We start from the raw sequence: 16857 nt of genomic DNA, 5'->3' as shown, positions 1-16857 counted from the left end.
TACACTACTTATAAAATATTAATGGAAGTAGTCTGTCTGCATCTGAAAAGACTAAATGAGAGACCATTTTTTCAAAAGCAGTTTTATATTAAATTCAGAAACACTGCCAATTGAGCAGAGAAACAGTTCAATACCGTGATCTACTGGAGTACATATTCAAAGAGCCATTCAGCCTTTAACAACAACAGGTATCATATATAATTACCACATGCATTATCCAAAAAGTGTTGCTTAGGAAATCTTGAAAATAATTTGTAAGCTCTTAAAATTATGTGGGCTAAGATTTTACACAATGAATTTTCTCAGTAAAATTTCCCTCCTTACCTCCCCCACTCCTCTGGGTTATAGGCAAAGTCAACAATAACCCAAAATGAGCACAATACCTCCGCCAGTGAGAGAGCAATTAACAACATTTGTACACATGCATGTATACAAATACCATGGTGCAAATAATGTCACTGCAAACAGCTTAAAATCTATTTCCAATTTTAAGGACAACAAAAGCAAAAAAGCCTGATTTTGCAGAAAATCAAAGAGAACGCTGGATACTCTATTAAAACTAGAGTAACTAACTACATATGCACAACATATTTTCCGTATACAAATACAGAACACTTTTTCATTCAAGTGATATAATTTTACTAAAAACTATCAGCCTCATCGACTTTCACTCTTCCACGTAAATGCAGAACACGCTGAACCGTAAGAACAGTGTATTTATTTTATTTTATATTTTTCTCGGTACGCGGGCCTCTCACTGTTGTGGCCTCTCCCGTTGGGGAGCACAGGCTCCGGACACACAAGCTCAGCGGCCATGGCTCACGGGCCCAGCCGCTCCGTGGCATGTGGGATCTTCCCCGACCGGGGCACGAACCCGTGTCCCCTGCATCGGCAGGCGGACTCCCAACCACTGCGCCACCAGGGAAGCCCAAGAACAGTGTATTTATTACTCATCATATTAGATTTCTGATTTATGAGAGCAATGAGACCAGAAAGAATCTAAGGGATTTTTTCCTTACCATCAAGCACTTTTTTTAAAGGCTAGCATTACCTTCCCATTTTCCTTTTCTTTGCCCCAATAAACCTGTCCCCTGCTGCCTCCCTGTCTTTTGTCATAAATAGGGAGCCGTATCAATATGCCTTTTGTTTCTGTTGGTCGTGCCTGTCATGTTTTAATCTGCCATTACCTGTGCTCAGAGCATTAACAATGTAAACATTCAAGTCACTGCCAGAGTCTTGGAAAGCGAACACTTCCAGATACATATCAGGAAAAGAACAGAGCCCACAGTTCTCTCTAGGCCAGCAGATTTCTACCTGGCTGTCACTCCAACCGCTCAGGGAAGCAGAATGGAGAACTCTCTAAGGAAGTCTGGTTCACTCTGAGAGGCAAGTAAGAATCACCAATGGTTTCCTAACAAAACAGCATTCTGTCATTACTTGTCTCCTCTCTGATAATTAACTGGTTTGCAACTGCTTAAAATGCCAGGACTGTTTCTGTAAGGCTAGAAGATAGCTCATAATTGCAATAAGAAATAAAAAACCATATTGCTAGAAAGAGTCTTGGAAATACGATGGCCCAAAGACATCTTTATATGTGCTCTCAGTGTTATAACCACAGATAAATTGGAGACGTCTTTCTATTAATAGAGCACAAAGTGCCTGAAAAGCATATTCTTGTCAGAGGATTTTAGTCAACCAACAATACTGTAAAGTAATTTACCTTCACCATATATTGGGATGTCATCTTACAGTAACATCTAGAAATAAATTCACTATAAGAACAGACATAATATTCTAGTTATTTTCCTGCAGAAAAAGATTTAGCATTATATTTTCTGGTAACAAAGACGTTAAGACAGAATTGTTATATCCAGATTACTGTGTTCAGTGAGAAAGGAAAAGTCTAATTATTTATAAATTTCTTTCACCTATCCCAAATATGAAGTTAACCAGAATTTCCAAAATAGTTAGAAGCTGCACATTTCCAGAAATGTTAAGAGCTATTCCCTGGCCAGGAATTCGGCTCAGACTCATGTACCGGTTTATACTGCCACAAACATAATATATGTGTCAGAAGGAAAATTCTGCAACTGACCTTTGCATTCTAGATGCTATCATATATTCAACCTATCTGTGTTATAGAGAATACGGGAGACGGTTTCACTGATTAAATACCTGTTACCTATTGAGTTTAATTTGTAATTGGCAATACCCGAAGCTAAGCAATAGCATTTTTAAACAAATCTGTAAACTGATCAGAATATATTTTTTAGTGGAGTAAGAAAATAATAAGGTAAAGTTTAGCTTTGGAAATCCTGTATTATAATTTTACTTAAACTACATTGAAATTACCCTATTTCAAAACAGAAACAGTTGTTTTGGATACATTTTCCGTGAAGTATACATGTAGCGTATATTAGTAATTCCCATATTTAAACAAACTATACGTATTCCAAAAAATTATTTGAACTTTATTTGCTCTTGTAAAAGCCAAATTTAAGGATCCCATTTAATAACGCAAAGGGCTTCTGTTCATTTCAACACCAGTCTTTCACTTCTTTAAGTGCTCATTTGAAAAAAAAAATTAAACAAAAGTAAGTAATTTGGGAAGAGGAAAAAAACCTCATCAAATTCTCTCGCCTACACACCGTTTCAAGAGAACATTTAACTCACAATATCTTGGTCAAACCATGTGACGCTGGAACCATACATCATCCCTTCCAGCATCTCAGTGCCCCTTCAGCACTAATTCTGCAGGCAGGAAGCCAGACACCAGGGCACCACGACTTCTCCCTACAACCCTCTCCATCAAAACAGACCTGTCTCCCTCCTCTTTGCACCAGCTGCAGTGTGACTGGGCTTCCCGAATCATATCTTATTGTTTATAATGAAGGTGCTGCATTTGATCTAATTACTTTTCGTATTTCTTCCTTCAGGAGAAGGAATATTGTCCCAGGGTATTCTGCTTTGCTGGTGCTGAAATGGAATAAGCAAAGCAAAAGGAAAACTAATATTCATAAAAGAATTTCCGCTGCTTTCTGGTCACTCTTCATCATCTTTTTTTGAAACAGAAGATGACAAATAAAATTTCAAGGATCTAAATATACATTGATAAATATTTGTTGGATGTGATTTTGTATCTCTAATTTCCTGCTAAATGCATCTAAGTTGGAAAAAAAAGTGAAAAAACTCTGGATCGGTAGAAAAGGTTTTCTTGTTTATTTTTTAATAAGACAGTTTATTTGTAGGTATCTACCCCTACGCTTAGTACTTCTCTGATGTCTAATAACAGAACCTCACCTAAGCCTGTTATTATTTAGCACCTAGTAATACAGATGTTTTGAGATAAGGTTAATCATTTAACTTTTTCAGAAAAGCTATTATTAAGGAAAAAAGAACAACAACAACAAAATGGTGAGCTGGATTTTTTAACCCTCTCATCTTTTAATAATACAGTGTCTGCTTTGTACTAGTTTGACACATAGGTTTATAGGAAGTCTACTATAATAATATGTAACAATGTATCAGGCAACGCCTAGCCCAGGGGTCTCAAAGTGTGGTCTCTGGACCAACATCATCAGTATCACCTGGAAACTCCTTAGAAAGGCAAATCATTGGGGTCCACTCAGATCTACTGAATCAGAAACTCTAGGTGGGGGCCAGTAATCCGTGTTTTAATAAGCCCCCCAGGTGATTCTGATGCACCTAAGTTTGAAAACCACTAGCCTAGTATTAATACGTAAGTGGGCCTTATTTTTTTTTTTTTTTTTTGCGGTACGCGGGCCTCTCACCGCTGTGGCCTCTCCCGTTGCGGAGCACAGGCTCCGGACGTGCAGGCTCAGCGGCCATGGCTCACGGGCCCAGCCGCTCCGCGGCATGTGGGATCCTCCCGGACCGGGGCACGAACCCGTGTCCCCTGCATCGGCAGGCGGACTCTCAGCCACTGCGCCACCAGGGAAGCCCGTAAGTGGGCCTTAATAAATGATAAATTAGAAGGAAGAGGACGAGAGAGGAGGAGCGGAGAGAGAGTGTGTGTGCAAGAGAGAGAGAGGGAGCAACCCTCTAACACCATATTCTAAGAATGGAGAAAATGCTAACTGTGCAAACATAATACACAGGAGGCTTCAAAGTAACCATCTTGTTTACTGACTATCTTGTGACATGGCTAACCACTACTTACTTAGAGTCTTCTAACTCTTAGATACATGAACGCTTTTTTCTTTTTTTGAGAATGTCATTTAAGGCTCTTTATAGACAATTCAGGGAGATGAGGTCATAGGCCGATTTCCCATCTCCAGTACTTACTTTAGCTGTGTAACCTTCACACAGTACTTGACCTCACTATTCCTTAGCTGCATGTCTGAGAAATTGGGGTGATGCTCATGGTGCTTTCCCTACTGAGCTGTTATGAGGATTAAATGAGTCAGTGTACGTAAAGTACTTAGAAAAGAACCACAGTAAGTAAGCACTCCATTCACAGTGACCTAGGCTCTGCGCTTTAGAGGGTCCTGCTCTGGCTCCCTTTAACTGGGCCCCTTCCCACTGAGCAGTGGTCTGCAGAACACAGGCAACGCGTCCACCCAGAATTTGTCCCATCCTGCTCTCCATTTAAAACACTGGCCGTTGCCCCAAAGTCTGGAATTCTACCTAAATGGCCCCAGGCCTGTGTCTGGAAACTATGAGGCCCCCTGTCTCCCTGACGGTGGACCAAGGAGCTGGTGTACTTACCCAAAGGCCTGAGGGGTGACCAAGCAGTGGCCAAGGGGTGTCTGGGGCAAGACATGTGGGCAGAGCGTAAACCAGAGGGCTGGGGTGTTGTAATGTGGGTGCCTGACATTAAGCTTCTGATTACTGAGGCATCTGTTGCAAAGACATCTATCTCAAATAAGCACATTGCCAGCTGTATGACACACTACTAGTAAAACAACTAGATAAGAAAGCAGGTCACCCCACCCGTGAAGTTCCCTGGATAACTGACCGCTTGAATAATTCTGTTTTTCCCTTCCCGCGCCCTAATTCCCACTCTTACGTTTTAAACTTGCCAATATTTTTGTAACCGTGTATGGTGACAAATGTTAGCTAGACTTACTGTGGTGATGATTTTTGCAACATATACAAATATCAAGTCATTATGTTATACACCTGAAACTAATATGTTATATTTCAGTCATAACTCAACTTTCAAAATTAATTAATTTGCCAATACAAAGAGAAACTGTGAAACCCTAGGCACCCCACCTTTGACCCCAGTAAAGGGAGAATCCCAGGTCCCCACCCCCCCATGCCTGTGACCTTGCTGTGTGGCCCTCAGGTGTGCTGTGTACCCTCTGGTTCTTGCAAATAATACATCTTATCTTTCAGATTTCTCTGACAGTGGCTGCTGAGGTGCATTTTAGATAATAAGAACCACACGGGTCAGTCTAGCCACAACATTAGCTCCAGTCAGAGAAACATCTATGGGGGCTGCCACCGTGGTATGGACCCCGGTAAGTGATTCAGACTTTCCCAGCCGACAGTATCACTGCCAACAGGCTGAGACAGACCCAAAACAGGTGTCCAGCTGCATGCATGAGAGACCTCTCCCAGTGCCAGACAGAACCAAGAACGGGGCTCCCAATCACTCCCACTCCCACACTGGAATGAATAAGTCTAAGTAGTTCAAGCGTTCTGAATGCCAAGCTGGTGTTCCCCATCACTATGAAAAGATTCTTGTTAAGCTTGGTTAACAGAAAGTATTTTATTTACCAGTCTTCTACATTGGTTTATGAGTTTTAAATAATTAGGTAAATGGTATGTGGACTTCCATTTATACCATTGCCCCGGCTCCACAAAAGTTAGGTTGGTCGTAAGTATAAAAACAACAGCTAAAGTTAAAAATATCAAAATAAGATAGTTCCATGTCTCTTTAACATCCCTGTTCTTTATTGGGGGTTTTATACCAAAACATAAATATACCTATCTCCAATATGACTATATAAAGACATATATCCAATATGGCCGCAATGCAAATATTTCTGACCAATGCATTACTGATATTCAGTAAACATGTATAGTCCACTTCCAAAAAAAAATGCTGCCCATGTGTATATATGGCAGAGGCAAAAACAAGAAAGGCAGCAGCTCTGTGGTATATTTGTGTAAGAAAGACCAGTGCTCCCAGACCACAGCCTGCAGTGACTTTTACTGGACCCCAAATCGACTGTGCCAAAATGGTGAGGTGGAATCTGCAGAGACCTCACCCAGGCACTACCTGGGATCCTCAGAGTTCAAAATGGTAAACCCTACAGCCACTAACCGCCCCCCCCAAGTCCGTCACCTTGTATAATCCTCAACATAATCCACCAGCCACAGTAACATCCTCTTTCCCTTACTGTCCTGACCAAGGACTTGTCTTCCCAATACTACTACCCTTCTTTTCAAAGCCTTTTCACTGAGTTCTCTAGGAGACTTACTCTGCTTTTAAAAGTCCCTAGCACTCAACCTCTTCAGAGAATCCTCCCCTGCCTGCCGGGTCTTAACTAGAATCTGGCGCCATCTACAGGACAGTATGTGCACTGCAGCATTTGAGTCAGTTTTCCTAAACCCTACCGCTACTGCTAGAACGCATCTCTTCCACTTACAGGTAATAAAACCTTTTTCTCCTTGAGCGAAGCGATTCTGGCACAACTGCCTTCATTTCCAGCACTCCTCACCCACCTCCCGCCCCACTCCCAACACATTAGTGTTGCCTACAGATGCTATTCAAAATGTTGTCTACAGATCACCTACTTTTTGCAACTGATTCACAAGGCAATAACTACAAAAAACTGAAAGTAAGCATTTAGAATTTTACAGCAACCTGACATCAGTGGAATTGTGTTCGAACAAGGTGTTGTCGAACTCACGTGCCGAGACACAGTGGCACTAGCTATATCCTCGTAGAGGTGTTTTTCTACCAAAAGTGTTGCCCAAACTTTAATGTGCATGTAAATCACTTGGGGAATCTCATTAAAAATGCAGGCTTGGTAGTCTGGGGTGGGGCCTGAGAGTCTGCATTTCTAATGAGCTCCAAGCCATGCTGCTGCTGCTGACCCACAGGCCCACTGTGAACTGTGAGGCTTCAGACAACTGAATTAGGGGACTTTCTCCAACCAGCCATGCTGCTTCATATGCCTGTATTTTGCAAATCTTTCTCAAATATTACAAACTAAACCTCTGCACTTACTAGATTGCCTCTGTTTAGAGTCACAGGCTACTCACAGGCTGTGTGCAACCTTGGGAAAGTTAATTAACCTCTGTGTGCTGCAATCTCCTCACCTTTAAGTGGGGAATAATAAGCCTAAGTACCCCACAGCTCAAATGGGTTAATTAATGTAACAGTTATTAGCGTAATTCTTGGCTTATGTCAGCCACTTTAATGTTTAAATTTTTTATTCCTGCCTTATCCATTTGGCAAACTTCTGTTCCGCCTTAAAGTCTGCTCAGGTATCACTTCTATGAAGCTATTCTGACATCCTCCCACCCCAAAGTGAGCCACTCACTCTTTTGTGTCCTTAATACACTTTATAATCTAACTCTACAGAGATTTTCCTGCCTGAGTATAACTTAATTATTTCCATGTTTCTCTCTCATAACCTAGTGTGCATGTGTTGAGGGCAAGAACTTTCTTCATCCATTTCTGTTATCCATAACACCTAGCATGTTGACTGGCAAAATTAAAATCTGTCTGTGAATTTTTGATGTGAATTATTATGAACCAATCTTACAGAGTTTTCTAGGCTACAGGATGAACAAATGTTATAAAATATTATCATCAAAACCCAGAAATGTCATTGTATTTTGTTGGGAAGATTTTCTCTCTCAAGAAATAAAAATCAATCATGACAAATCATTTTAAGCTACTTATATAAGACTTAGGACTCTATGACAATTACAAATCATTTATTTTTATGGTGAGAACAAGAAGAAAGGAAACATGGGAGCTGCTTTTAACCAGGAGTCTTTGGGGATGCAGTATGTGTCTTTTTTAATGAGCAACACTAAATGTATAGTCTTAGAATTAAACTTTCTAGATATTTTCTCCATTTTACCAATACGTATGAATTGACTAAAAAGTAGTTACTCTAGCATAAATAAAAGGAAATGCCATCCAGCAAAGTATCTGAATTAGTCCTTTAAAAGGTCCTTATTCTTAAAATGAATGTAGCCAAATAGCAGTTTTTGAGTGAAGTGTAACTTCTGAATAACATTTAGGGGTAAACGGAAAACACTATCTCCCTCCTCTATCCTCCTGAAACCCACTCCAAGCTCTAGACACCGTAGTTTTCTGAAGGAAATGAGGACAGGTTAAAGAAGTAAGAATCTTTTCTTTTTTTTTTTTTTTTTTTTTTTTTGCGGTACACGGGCCTCTCACTGCTGTGGCCTCTCCCATTGCGGAGCACAGGCTCCAGACGCGCAGGCTCAGCGGCCATGGCTCACGGGCCCAGCCGCTCCGCGGCATGTGGGATCTTCCCGGACCGGGGCACGAACCCGCGTCCCCTGCATCGGCAGGCGGACCCTCAACCACTGTGCCACCAGGGAAGCCCAGAAGTAAGAATCTTAAGAGTGAAGGCACATGCAACTATTTTCCTGAGAACTCCTTGCACATGTCTTTGAACGACCGTTTCATTATGTCATCTTGCCTCAGTCCTCTGCCCCAGTAGCGGAAAATGGTACAGGTAGATGCGTTTAGAAAAGAGCATAATTCAAGTTTTTATTTTCTTTCTGTCTAAAGCTTTTCCAGCCTGGAAGCCTTCCTCTCCTTACCTCTGTTTTTCAGTGGAGGCAGTGTAGGGTGTAGATCTTTATTACACTCATTCCGCTCTGTGCAGCATTCAATTGATCTTCTTTGATGAGGAATGGGCGTGTCCTAAAATCGAACCCAAACAGCTATTAGTAGGTCTCCCCTAAATTTCAAAGTCATACCATCCAAAACTAGTAAATTAACTCTATTTAGAGAAGTCACTTAAAATTCTGATAGTTTTATTCAAACATGGTGAAACTGAGGTATTGTATTAGGTAATTTCTTTCAAATCATCATGTATTATCTTACTGCAACTTTTGCATTTCAACAAAATTACTATTCTATTTGTAATAACCAACGTGTGTAGCGTAAACTGAGGAAGAAGGTTTGGCTTAATGCAGTTAACCAAACTGGAATTTGAGCAAGATGATCTAATGAGTCACTAAACCAGAAGTTAACGGCAAAAATAAAATGAATATTTGATTTCTAAAGGAAGGAAGAATTGACCCAATGCGAATTTTCAAATTATTTTCCAAATTACTGAAAACAAGAGAGTAAAAAAAAAACCCCAAAACAATTGTTATATCTTGTTTGAAATTTGGCTGTTTGAAATCTAGCCAATGAAAGGTTACAAAGTAGAATCAAATTATCTTCCTTACCCGACACTGAAAATCTGAGCCTTCTAGTCCTAGACATCCAGAAGTGACCACAGGCATCCCAGAATCATCTTCTTCTATCATTGTGAAACAATATCCATCTGTGCTAAAGACCAAACAGGCAAAGTAAGTGTGTGCGTGTGCATGTGCGTGTGCGTGTGTGTGTGTGTGTGTGTCTATGGTAAAAGGAAATGAAGATGTTTATCACTTGCTTCATTACAAACAAGAAGAAAGTCAATTATCGTTACAGGTCACCATCTGTTTAAAGAATCCCCAAACTTCCTTTTATGAAAGTTGACTTAATTATCATAAAATATTTAGTAATATCTCCTCTGTCCAGAAACTTGCAAGAAAGAAGGATCCAAACTTTCCATATAACATATAAATTACTAACCATATACACTAAATGCTAAACACTTATTTTGGTCCTTCACAGGTATCACCTTCAGAAATCCACTCTAAGAAGAAGGCAGTACTATGCTTACTTTCTATATGAGGAAACTGAGGCTCAGAGACCTTGAGTAATTCTCAAAGGCGGTACAGCTAGTGAGAGGCACAGCAGGGGTTTGAACCCGTGCAGGTGAACATTTATTCTGGTTCTACTTGCTCTGAGGTAGTGAAATAAATTTATCTCTTACTAAGGCACACAGACTAAGGACAGGTAGGAGCTGGGATCAGCACAGCCTAAGTGAAGTGAGTAAGATTCTGCCATGTGGTACCCTCTGCTTCCGGGCAGGCATATGAAAACATCAGGCTTTGTGGTTGTCTTATTTGGGTGTGGGGTAAGGATGGACAGCAGAAAGAAGGGTTTTTAACAAGATCATGGTAAGGTAAAGAAACAACACTTTTCATTTCTGTCTGGTTTTCTACATTGAAAAGAACTTTCACTTATTCTACCTCATTTAATCCTCTCAACAACAATGAGAAGTGATATTATTTCTATTTTACAAATGGGTAAATTAAAGTTATGAGAGTCTAACAAACTTGTACAAGGTCACAAAACAAAACAGTTACAGAATCAAGCCTTGAATCAAGGACTTCTTGCTTCATTTCCACAGGGATTAAAAATGAAAACCAAGGACTATTATATGTAGAACTATTTATAAACAGACACTACTGTCTTCACAAGCTCGGGTGATAAACACCCACAGACGCCCAATATAAGTCATAAACCACTACTGCATGTCTAAGAAATAAAGAACTAAAGTACTAAAGTACTATCTATCTTTCTCTCATATATATGCACGTTCGGCACCCAACATAGATGTGACAACATAGTCCTGAAAGGTCATGGGAAGAGAGCTCTGAGCATGGTGATAGCCGTGATTTGTGTGTTGGTCTATTTTATGTTAGTGGTAGCGGCATTCTGCCATACATTAGCGCGTCAGTTATCATCAACACCCTTAGAACTGTTTACTTGGTTTATAAGCCTCAAGCGATCCAAAACGCCTCAGTTTATAAGAACTAGCACAGCAAAGTTCAAACATACTAATGAATGGCTAGGAACGGCCAATGATAATAAATCTCTTTGTTAGACTAAGGTCAAATGCATGAATATTGCTGTAGGAGAAAGACTGCCTTGGAACAGCCCATGCTCTAAATTCTTTGGGGCTTTTTAGCCAATGTACTGAAATCGCTATGAAAATCTAAAGCATGTAAACGCCAAAGGCAATAAATAAAAGACCTGTCCCTTAGAAATTTACTTTAAACACTATAAGCAAACAATACCCATGTGATTTTTTTTATCCCTTTCCTATACATTTGGACTATATGTATAACTTACACTTCTCATCAAAAGTAAAATTCAGGAGTTAGGAATACAGTCAGTTTAAGTTTCTGACACTAGGAAATCATAGAGCAGCTAGAAAAGTTTGATACAACAGGTTAAATCTAAAAAGACTAATTTCTCCTTAATCAGGAGGCCTCCTTAAATCAAAATCTGAGAATACAGAAATGTACTGTTAGGCAACTTGAAGAATCAAGAAAGAAGAGAGAAAGCTGGTAAAGCTGTTGTCAGGCTACTGTCACAATGTCCTGGGAAATATAAAGAAACATCAGGAAGAGTAAATTCAAGCTTTAAAAATGCACTCCCTCACCTGTGAAGTGGGGGGAGCTAAGAATAAAAAGAGAGGATGGAAACTACATTTTTGGTGGAGAGTACGCTGTAATGTACACAGAAGTAGAAATAAAATGTTGCACACATGAAACTTATATAATGTTATAAACCAATGTTACTTCAATGAAAACTAAATTTAAAAAAGAGGGGATGGAGAGGGAGAGAGACCCTGGAAAGAAGAGTTGGTGTCCCGTAAGTCATAGATTTGGATAGGAACTCAAATATGTAGTTGGAGGACAAGCAAAGAGGTAAGAGAACCATTTCAAGTGCATATTACTGACAAGAAAGCAAAAATAATTTATAAGCTTCTTACTGAAATTGCTAGCTACTAAGGGACATTAACTGGAAACCCGCAGTACACTTACAGAAGCTTAAGAATTACTTGAGAACTTTCAACTCTCGAGCAAGCACAAAGGTAAACACAGCTACGCTCCGGAGTCAAAGCTGATCCACGTCACCCATCGCTACGAGCCATTCACCTCTTAACCATGGGCTTATTTGAACCTTCTGTTGCTGGTTGCCATATTTAAGCTTAGTTTTTAAATGTTTTATATAGATTATTACCCCAACATCCCCCGAGTGTTGAAAGTGGTAACAAGAAGAGATGAAGAATGATGAAGGAAGCAAAAGTTGAAATAATTTTAAACAAAATTGAAAGTAGTGAGATGTATACATGAATGCAGGATGAATCATTTGATTACAGTAATGATTATGAATTTTAAAAGAAGACAAGGGGGGAGAGGCAATGTAGGGGTGGGCGAATAAGAGGTACAAACTACCATTTATAAATAATCCACAAGGATATATTGTACAGCACAGGGAAATTCAGCCATTATTTTTTAATAACTTTAAATGGAGTATAATCTATAAAAATACAGAATCATTATGTGGTACACATAAAACTAATATAATATTGTAAATCAACTATACTTCAATAAAAGACAACGTACATTTCAAAAATTCTGCCCCTGGGTTATAGGTAAAGTAATTGACAAAACAGAACAGTTGCATAGGAACATGATCAGTCATCAGTACTGAACGCCTCTCAACATAATGCTAATCCATGAAAAAGCAAAGCATTTGAAAATGAAAAGGTCATATGAGGTCAAAGTAGTTGATAATAAAACTTCGGTTACAACCCTTGGATTGGTCTACAGTTTCATGACTCCTTGAATCTGCCCAGTATTCCAAAGGCAAAGGAGTGCCTGGAACATCTTGAGAGATCAGCAGGGATAAACTGCCTCAAGAGATCTTCAGTGTGCCCAAGTGAACATTTACTGGCAAGTAAGAAAGGGATATACTTAGTTTAAAGCTTTGAGGAACCAAATAATACTCTTTAGGTGGACGTGCATCCGGAGCCCGAAAGTTCTGCCCGTTTTCATTTGGGGTCAAATGGGTTTATGAACAGTCTTCTGGGCCCCAACTCATTCATTGTAGAGTGAGTACAGGGTTTATAATGTTCACCCAAGTTTTGGTCCCTTTAACTCTATGTTTCCACTAAGATCTTATGCTTCTTTATTGTAAACCCCAGGACTGTCCAGAAACAATAACCACCACAGTTGAGAAGGGACTGTTGTAGAAGTTTTCTTCTAACTAATTTTGATCTTTATAAAGATTATTTTAACTATAAGATAATTTTTTTAAGTATTAGTTAAAAAGAGTTTATCTGATCTATCCAATCAGGGTGATAGGAAATTTTAGAGCACTAACAAAATAATCTAAAAATTATTAAATAACTCAAAATTATTATTTAGTTATTAAATAGCTTAAAATTTTGCTCTTGACAAAAACTCATTAAATAAATGGATACTTGCTCAAGTGCATCTGCACACAGGGATTAATTGTTCTCTATACCAATCAATTTATTTATTCCGCTCAAACTGAATCAAATTATTTATTCCACTTTTTCTTCCAGTATGTAAGAAATACTAGAATTCGTAAATTTCTTTTACGTTTCAGTCAGAATCTATTTGAAAGGGTTCTTGTTTTAGGTCAATTATAAACAGGTCTTTGAGAACACTGTCTTCTAAAATATCTATTTCACATTGAAGGGGACAAACAAAGTTTTCAAAGTTTCTGTCACAGGTAAATTGAAAGATACATACAACTTTTAGAGTTGCTATTTAAATCATGTAGATTTTAGTCAGTTAACTAAAACAGCTGTAAGCTGCTTAGAGCTTTGTTAACAAATAGGTAATTTTACAAACATTTACTAAGCATACTATGCCTCAGACTGAGTTGGATGATGAGAAGCAAGGGTGAGGAAGATGCAGCCTTTGCTTTCGAGGAGCTCAACATCTATGAACCAGTTCTAGGAAAAACAAAGTGGTTCAACTTCAAGCAGGAGGGACAGAAATCACCAGCTAATCAAGTGCTTTCTACTGACTGGGGGGAAAAGGCAAAGAAGAATGTTATGCAAAGGTAATGACCAGAGTAACATAACCCTAAGGTTTATATTTGTTTTTTTCTCCTATCTTAGGTGAGTGGGTTCCCATAGTAGTAGAGGGAAAGAGGGTAAAATAGATATGACTACCACTGCTCCCCTTCTCTGGTTTTTCCTCTGAGAGGTCATAGCACTGTGGGGAAGGTGAAGTTGCAACACTAATGATGAGGTTCCAATGTGAGAGGCCTTTTTACTTCAACCTCAAGAAAGTAACTATCATACATCCTTCTCTGGCAACCACACCAAGTGTCTGAGCATTTTGTTCACTTTTGTTCATTTTTCGTAGGAGGTACAAGATTTTTTGAACTTGTCTCACTTTTTATGTTAAACAAGCATTTGCATAGTCTCACCTCCACCACCCTGTGCAGACCCTCCCTACCTCTCACCTAGACTGCTCTGACAGCCTTCAGGCAGGAAGCCCCCTCTTCTCTCTCAAGACTCTAGCCCGTTCCTCACAGCACTGCCTGATAAATCTTATTTTCCTTCCTGCTCAAATATCTTCAATGGTTCTCTATGTATGACTGTACAGAGCCCTACAATGTTCACTTCCTATTAAGTCCAACAGCAAATGGACCCATTTAAGTATCACTTATAACTGAGAGCCACAAAGCAGAGTTATTCCTTATAAAAGATTTCATAAGTGAAGTTGAAACCATATCCTCATCCAACTGAAGTATAAGTTCTAAAGAAGGACCCACCATTCTCATAAATGAAATGATTTTAACTCAACATCTTCTACTGGAAAAAAAAAAAAGATCATAAAGCTCAATGTTCGGGTGGCCTGGGCAACAGTGGAATAAACTAGATGAATAGAAGATGTACAAACAAATGAGAAGAATGCTCACTTTAAACACTCTGAGACCTGGGTCAGAAGTACCTCTCTAAAAGCGCATACCACTGCATGCAGGTTTAGAAGCTCTGGGTTAATACAAACTCCGTATAAGGGCTCTGTACAGCATTGCCTGATAAATCTTACATTTTCCTTCCTGCTCAAAAACCTTCGATCGTTCTCTATGTATAGTTGTGAAGAGCTGTATATTGTTCACTTCCTATTGAGCCCCTAAGCCTTCCCTTCTGCCGCCTTTGACTCTTCAGGATACAGGTGGAGACTTATCAAATTTCTCATTTAGGCACCTGGTGTCATGTGCACATCCTTCATGCAATCATCCAATGTGATTTATTACACCTACAAACCCTGAAAACTGCCCAGGTAGAATTTTGGGTCAGAACCCAATAAGATAAATGAGGAAGTTTTAAAAATTACCTTGAAAGAGAGTAAAAAAATTTTCAGAACTGGATAGACTTGTATGAGAGAGGAGAACTTGAGGGAGGTGGTGAGAAAGGGACAAAAATGACTGTCACAGACAACATCACGTAAAACAAGGAAGGATACATAAAGTAGGACCGAATTCTATACAGAAAAGAATCATCAAGGCTGAGATTACGCCTGTTAGGACAGGAAAACAAGACAAAACACTGGCATGTTGAAAGTCATACACAAAGAATTATTAAGGAGACGATGCAGCTTTCAAGGCATGCAGTGAGAGTCTGAGGTCCTAGGAATAGAATCTGGAAATGGAATAAGAAGGATACACCATGAAAAGTAACACCTAGAAAGGTAAATATTTAGAAATAGATATTATAATGAGGGAGACTGAACAACGGCTTCGCCTCTTATTTTGAATTATGGATATTAAAAAATGGTTATAACATTGTATTCAGCATGATATATTTGTAGTACAGCCTCTAATATGCACGCCATTAGGCAATGTAAATGGCATGGATATTGGAAGCAGACACATCTGCACCTGATAGGAATCAAGGACAAGAATGACATGATCAACATTCCAATAAGAATGCTGGCTGGTAAAGTGATTGATGGTACTCATGAAAAGTTAAAAAAAAAAAAAAAGGGACTTCCCTGGTGGCACAGTGGATAAGACTCTGCGCTCCCAATGCAGGGGGCCTGGGTTCGATCCCTGGTCAGGGAACTAGATCCCACATGCATGCAGCAACTAAGTAGCCTGCCTGCTGCCACGAAGACCCGGCACAACCAAATAAATAAGTATTTTTTTTAAAAAACCAAAACCCTCTAAACTTTGTATATGTTCTCTGAATTATCATGTGGGATTTCAGAATCTCTTTTAGGTATGATGCAATTCTGATTTGGGCCACTTTTTGGATTATTCTCTCCAGGAAAGTGGGAGTGGTAATGAGCATGAGATCTACCTAGGACACCCAGCTTGGCTACAATCTGCCTGGTACCAGCCCTTATCTAAGCCCCAAGCAAGCACACCATTGTCTTTAGAACTGTTTTACCTAGAAGTGCAAGATTTAGTGCAGTATTACTCAAAGTGTGTTCCCTTGCAAACTACTTGTTACTGGTCTGTGAGTATGTTAATACAGAAATTGAAACTTGTATATACTGCAATAAATTTAGCTCTGTTGAATTTAATTAACAGACAATAGAAAAATGAAGCATGCAATTTGTAGGTATTTTTAAATTAATTTTCCTAGTAATTCATTTTTATTGTAGTTTAGAAAGTATCAGTGCACAACTTATTGGGGGAAAAAACTTTGACCAGTGCTGATTTGGAGTGCTTATAGGAATGGAGGTAGAAAGGCCTGGACCTATTTAGGTCTAGGGGCACAGGAACAAAAACCAGCCCTGTGATTCAGACATGACTGACCTCAGCTCACAGGAGACTCAACTGGAGTCAATACCTCGTTAGAAAAATGTATGTATAGTTTACTCAAGAATGAATATTTTTGCTCGAGAGTCAGGGGTTAGCTGTTTGTCAAAAATTCAGTACTTTGTAAACTGGGCCACAATTTCTTTTCACTCATTTGGGCATGAACACTGAGTGACCTACTAAAAATT

The 16857-nt window shown here is 39.3% G+C and overlaps 1 protein-coding gene across 2 annotated transcripts in view; it reads right to left on the bottom strand.

Moving 5' to 3' along the window:
* Positions 1-16857, bottom strand: part of BMPR1B (bone morphogenetic protein receptor type 1B) — a 113266-nt gene that overhangs the window by 35778 nt on the left and 60631 nt on the right. The window contains exons 3-4 of one of the 2 annotated variants that reach the window (XM_060011609.1): positions 9421-9523; positions 8785-8887 (exon numbers count right to left, since the gene is read on the bottom strand). In XM_060011609.1, the coding sequence (XP_059867592.1) occupies positions 8785-8887; positions 9421-9523 (206 nt within the window). The remainder of the gene's footprint in view (positions 1-8784; positions 8888-9420; positions 9524-16857) is intronic. The other variant, XM_060011611.1, reaches the window with a different exon arrangement.

Source organism: Delphinus delphis, chromosome 5 (genome assembly GCF_949987515.2).
Source record: "Delphinus delphis chromosome 5, mDelDel1.2, whole genome shotgun sequence".
Classification (NCBI taxonomy): Eukaryota; Metazoa; Chordata; class Mammalia; order Artiodactyla; family Delphinidae; genus Delphinus; species Delphinus delphis.
Note: the sequence above shows the minus strand (reverse complement) of the source record. Positions and strands in the feature narration are given on the sequence as shown.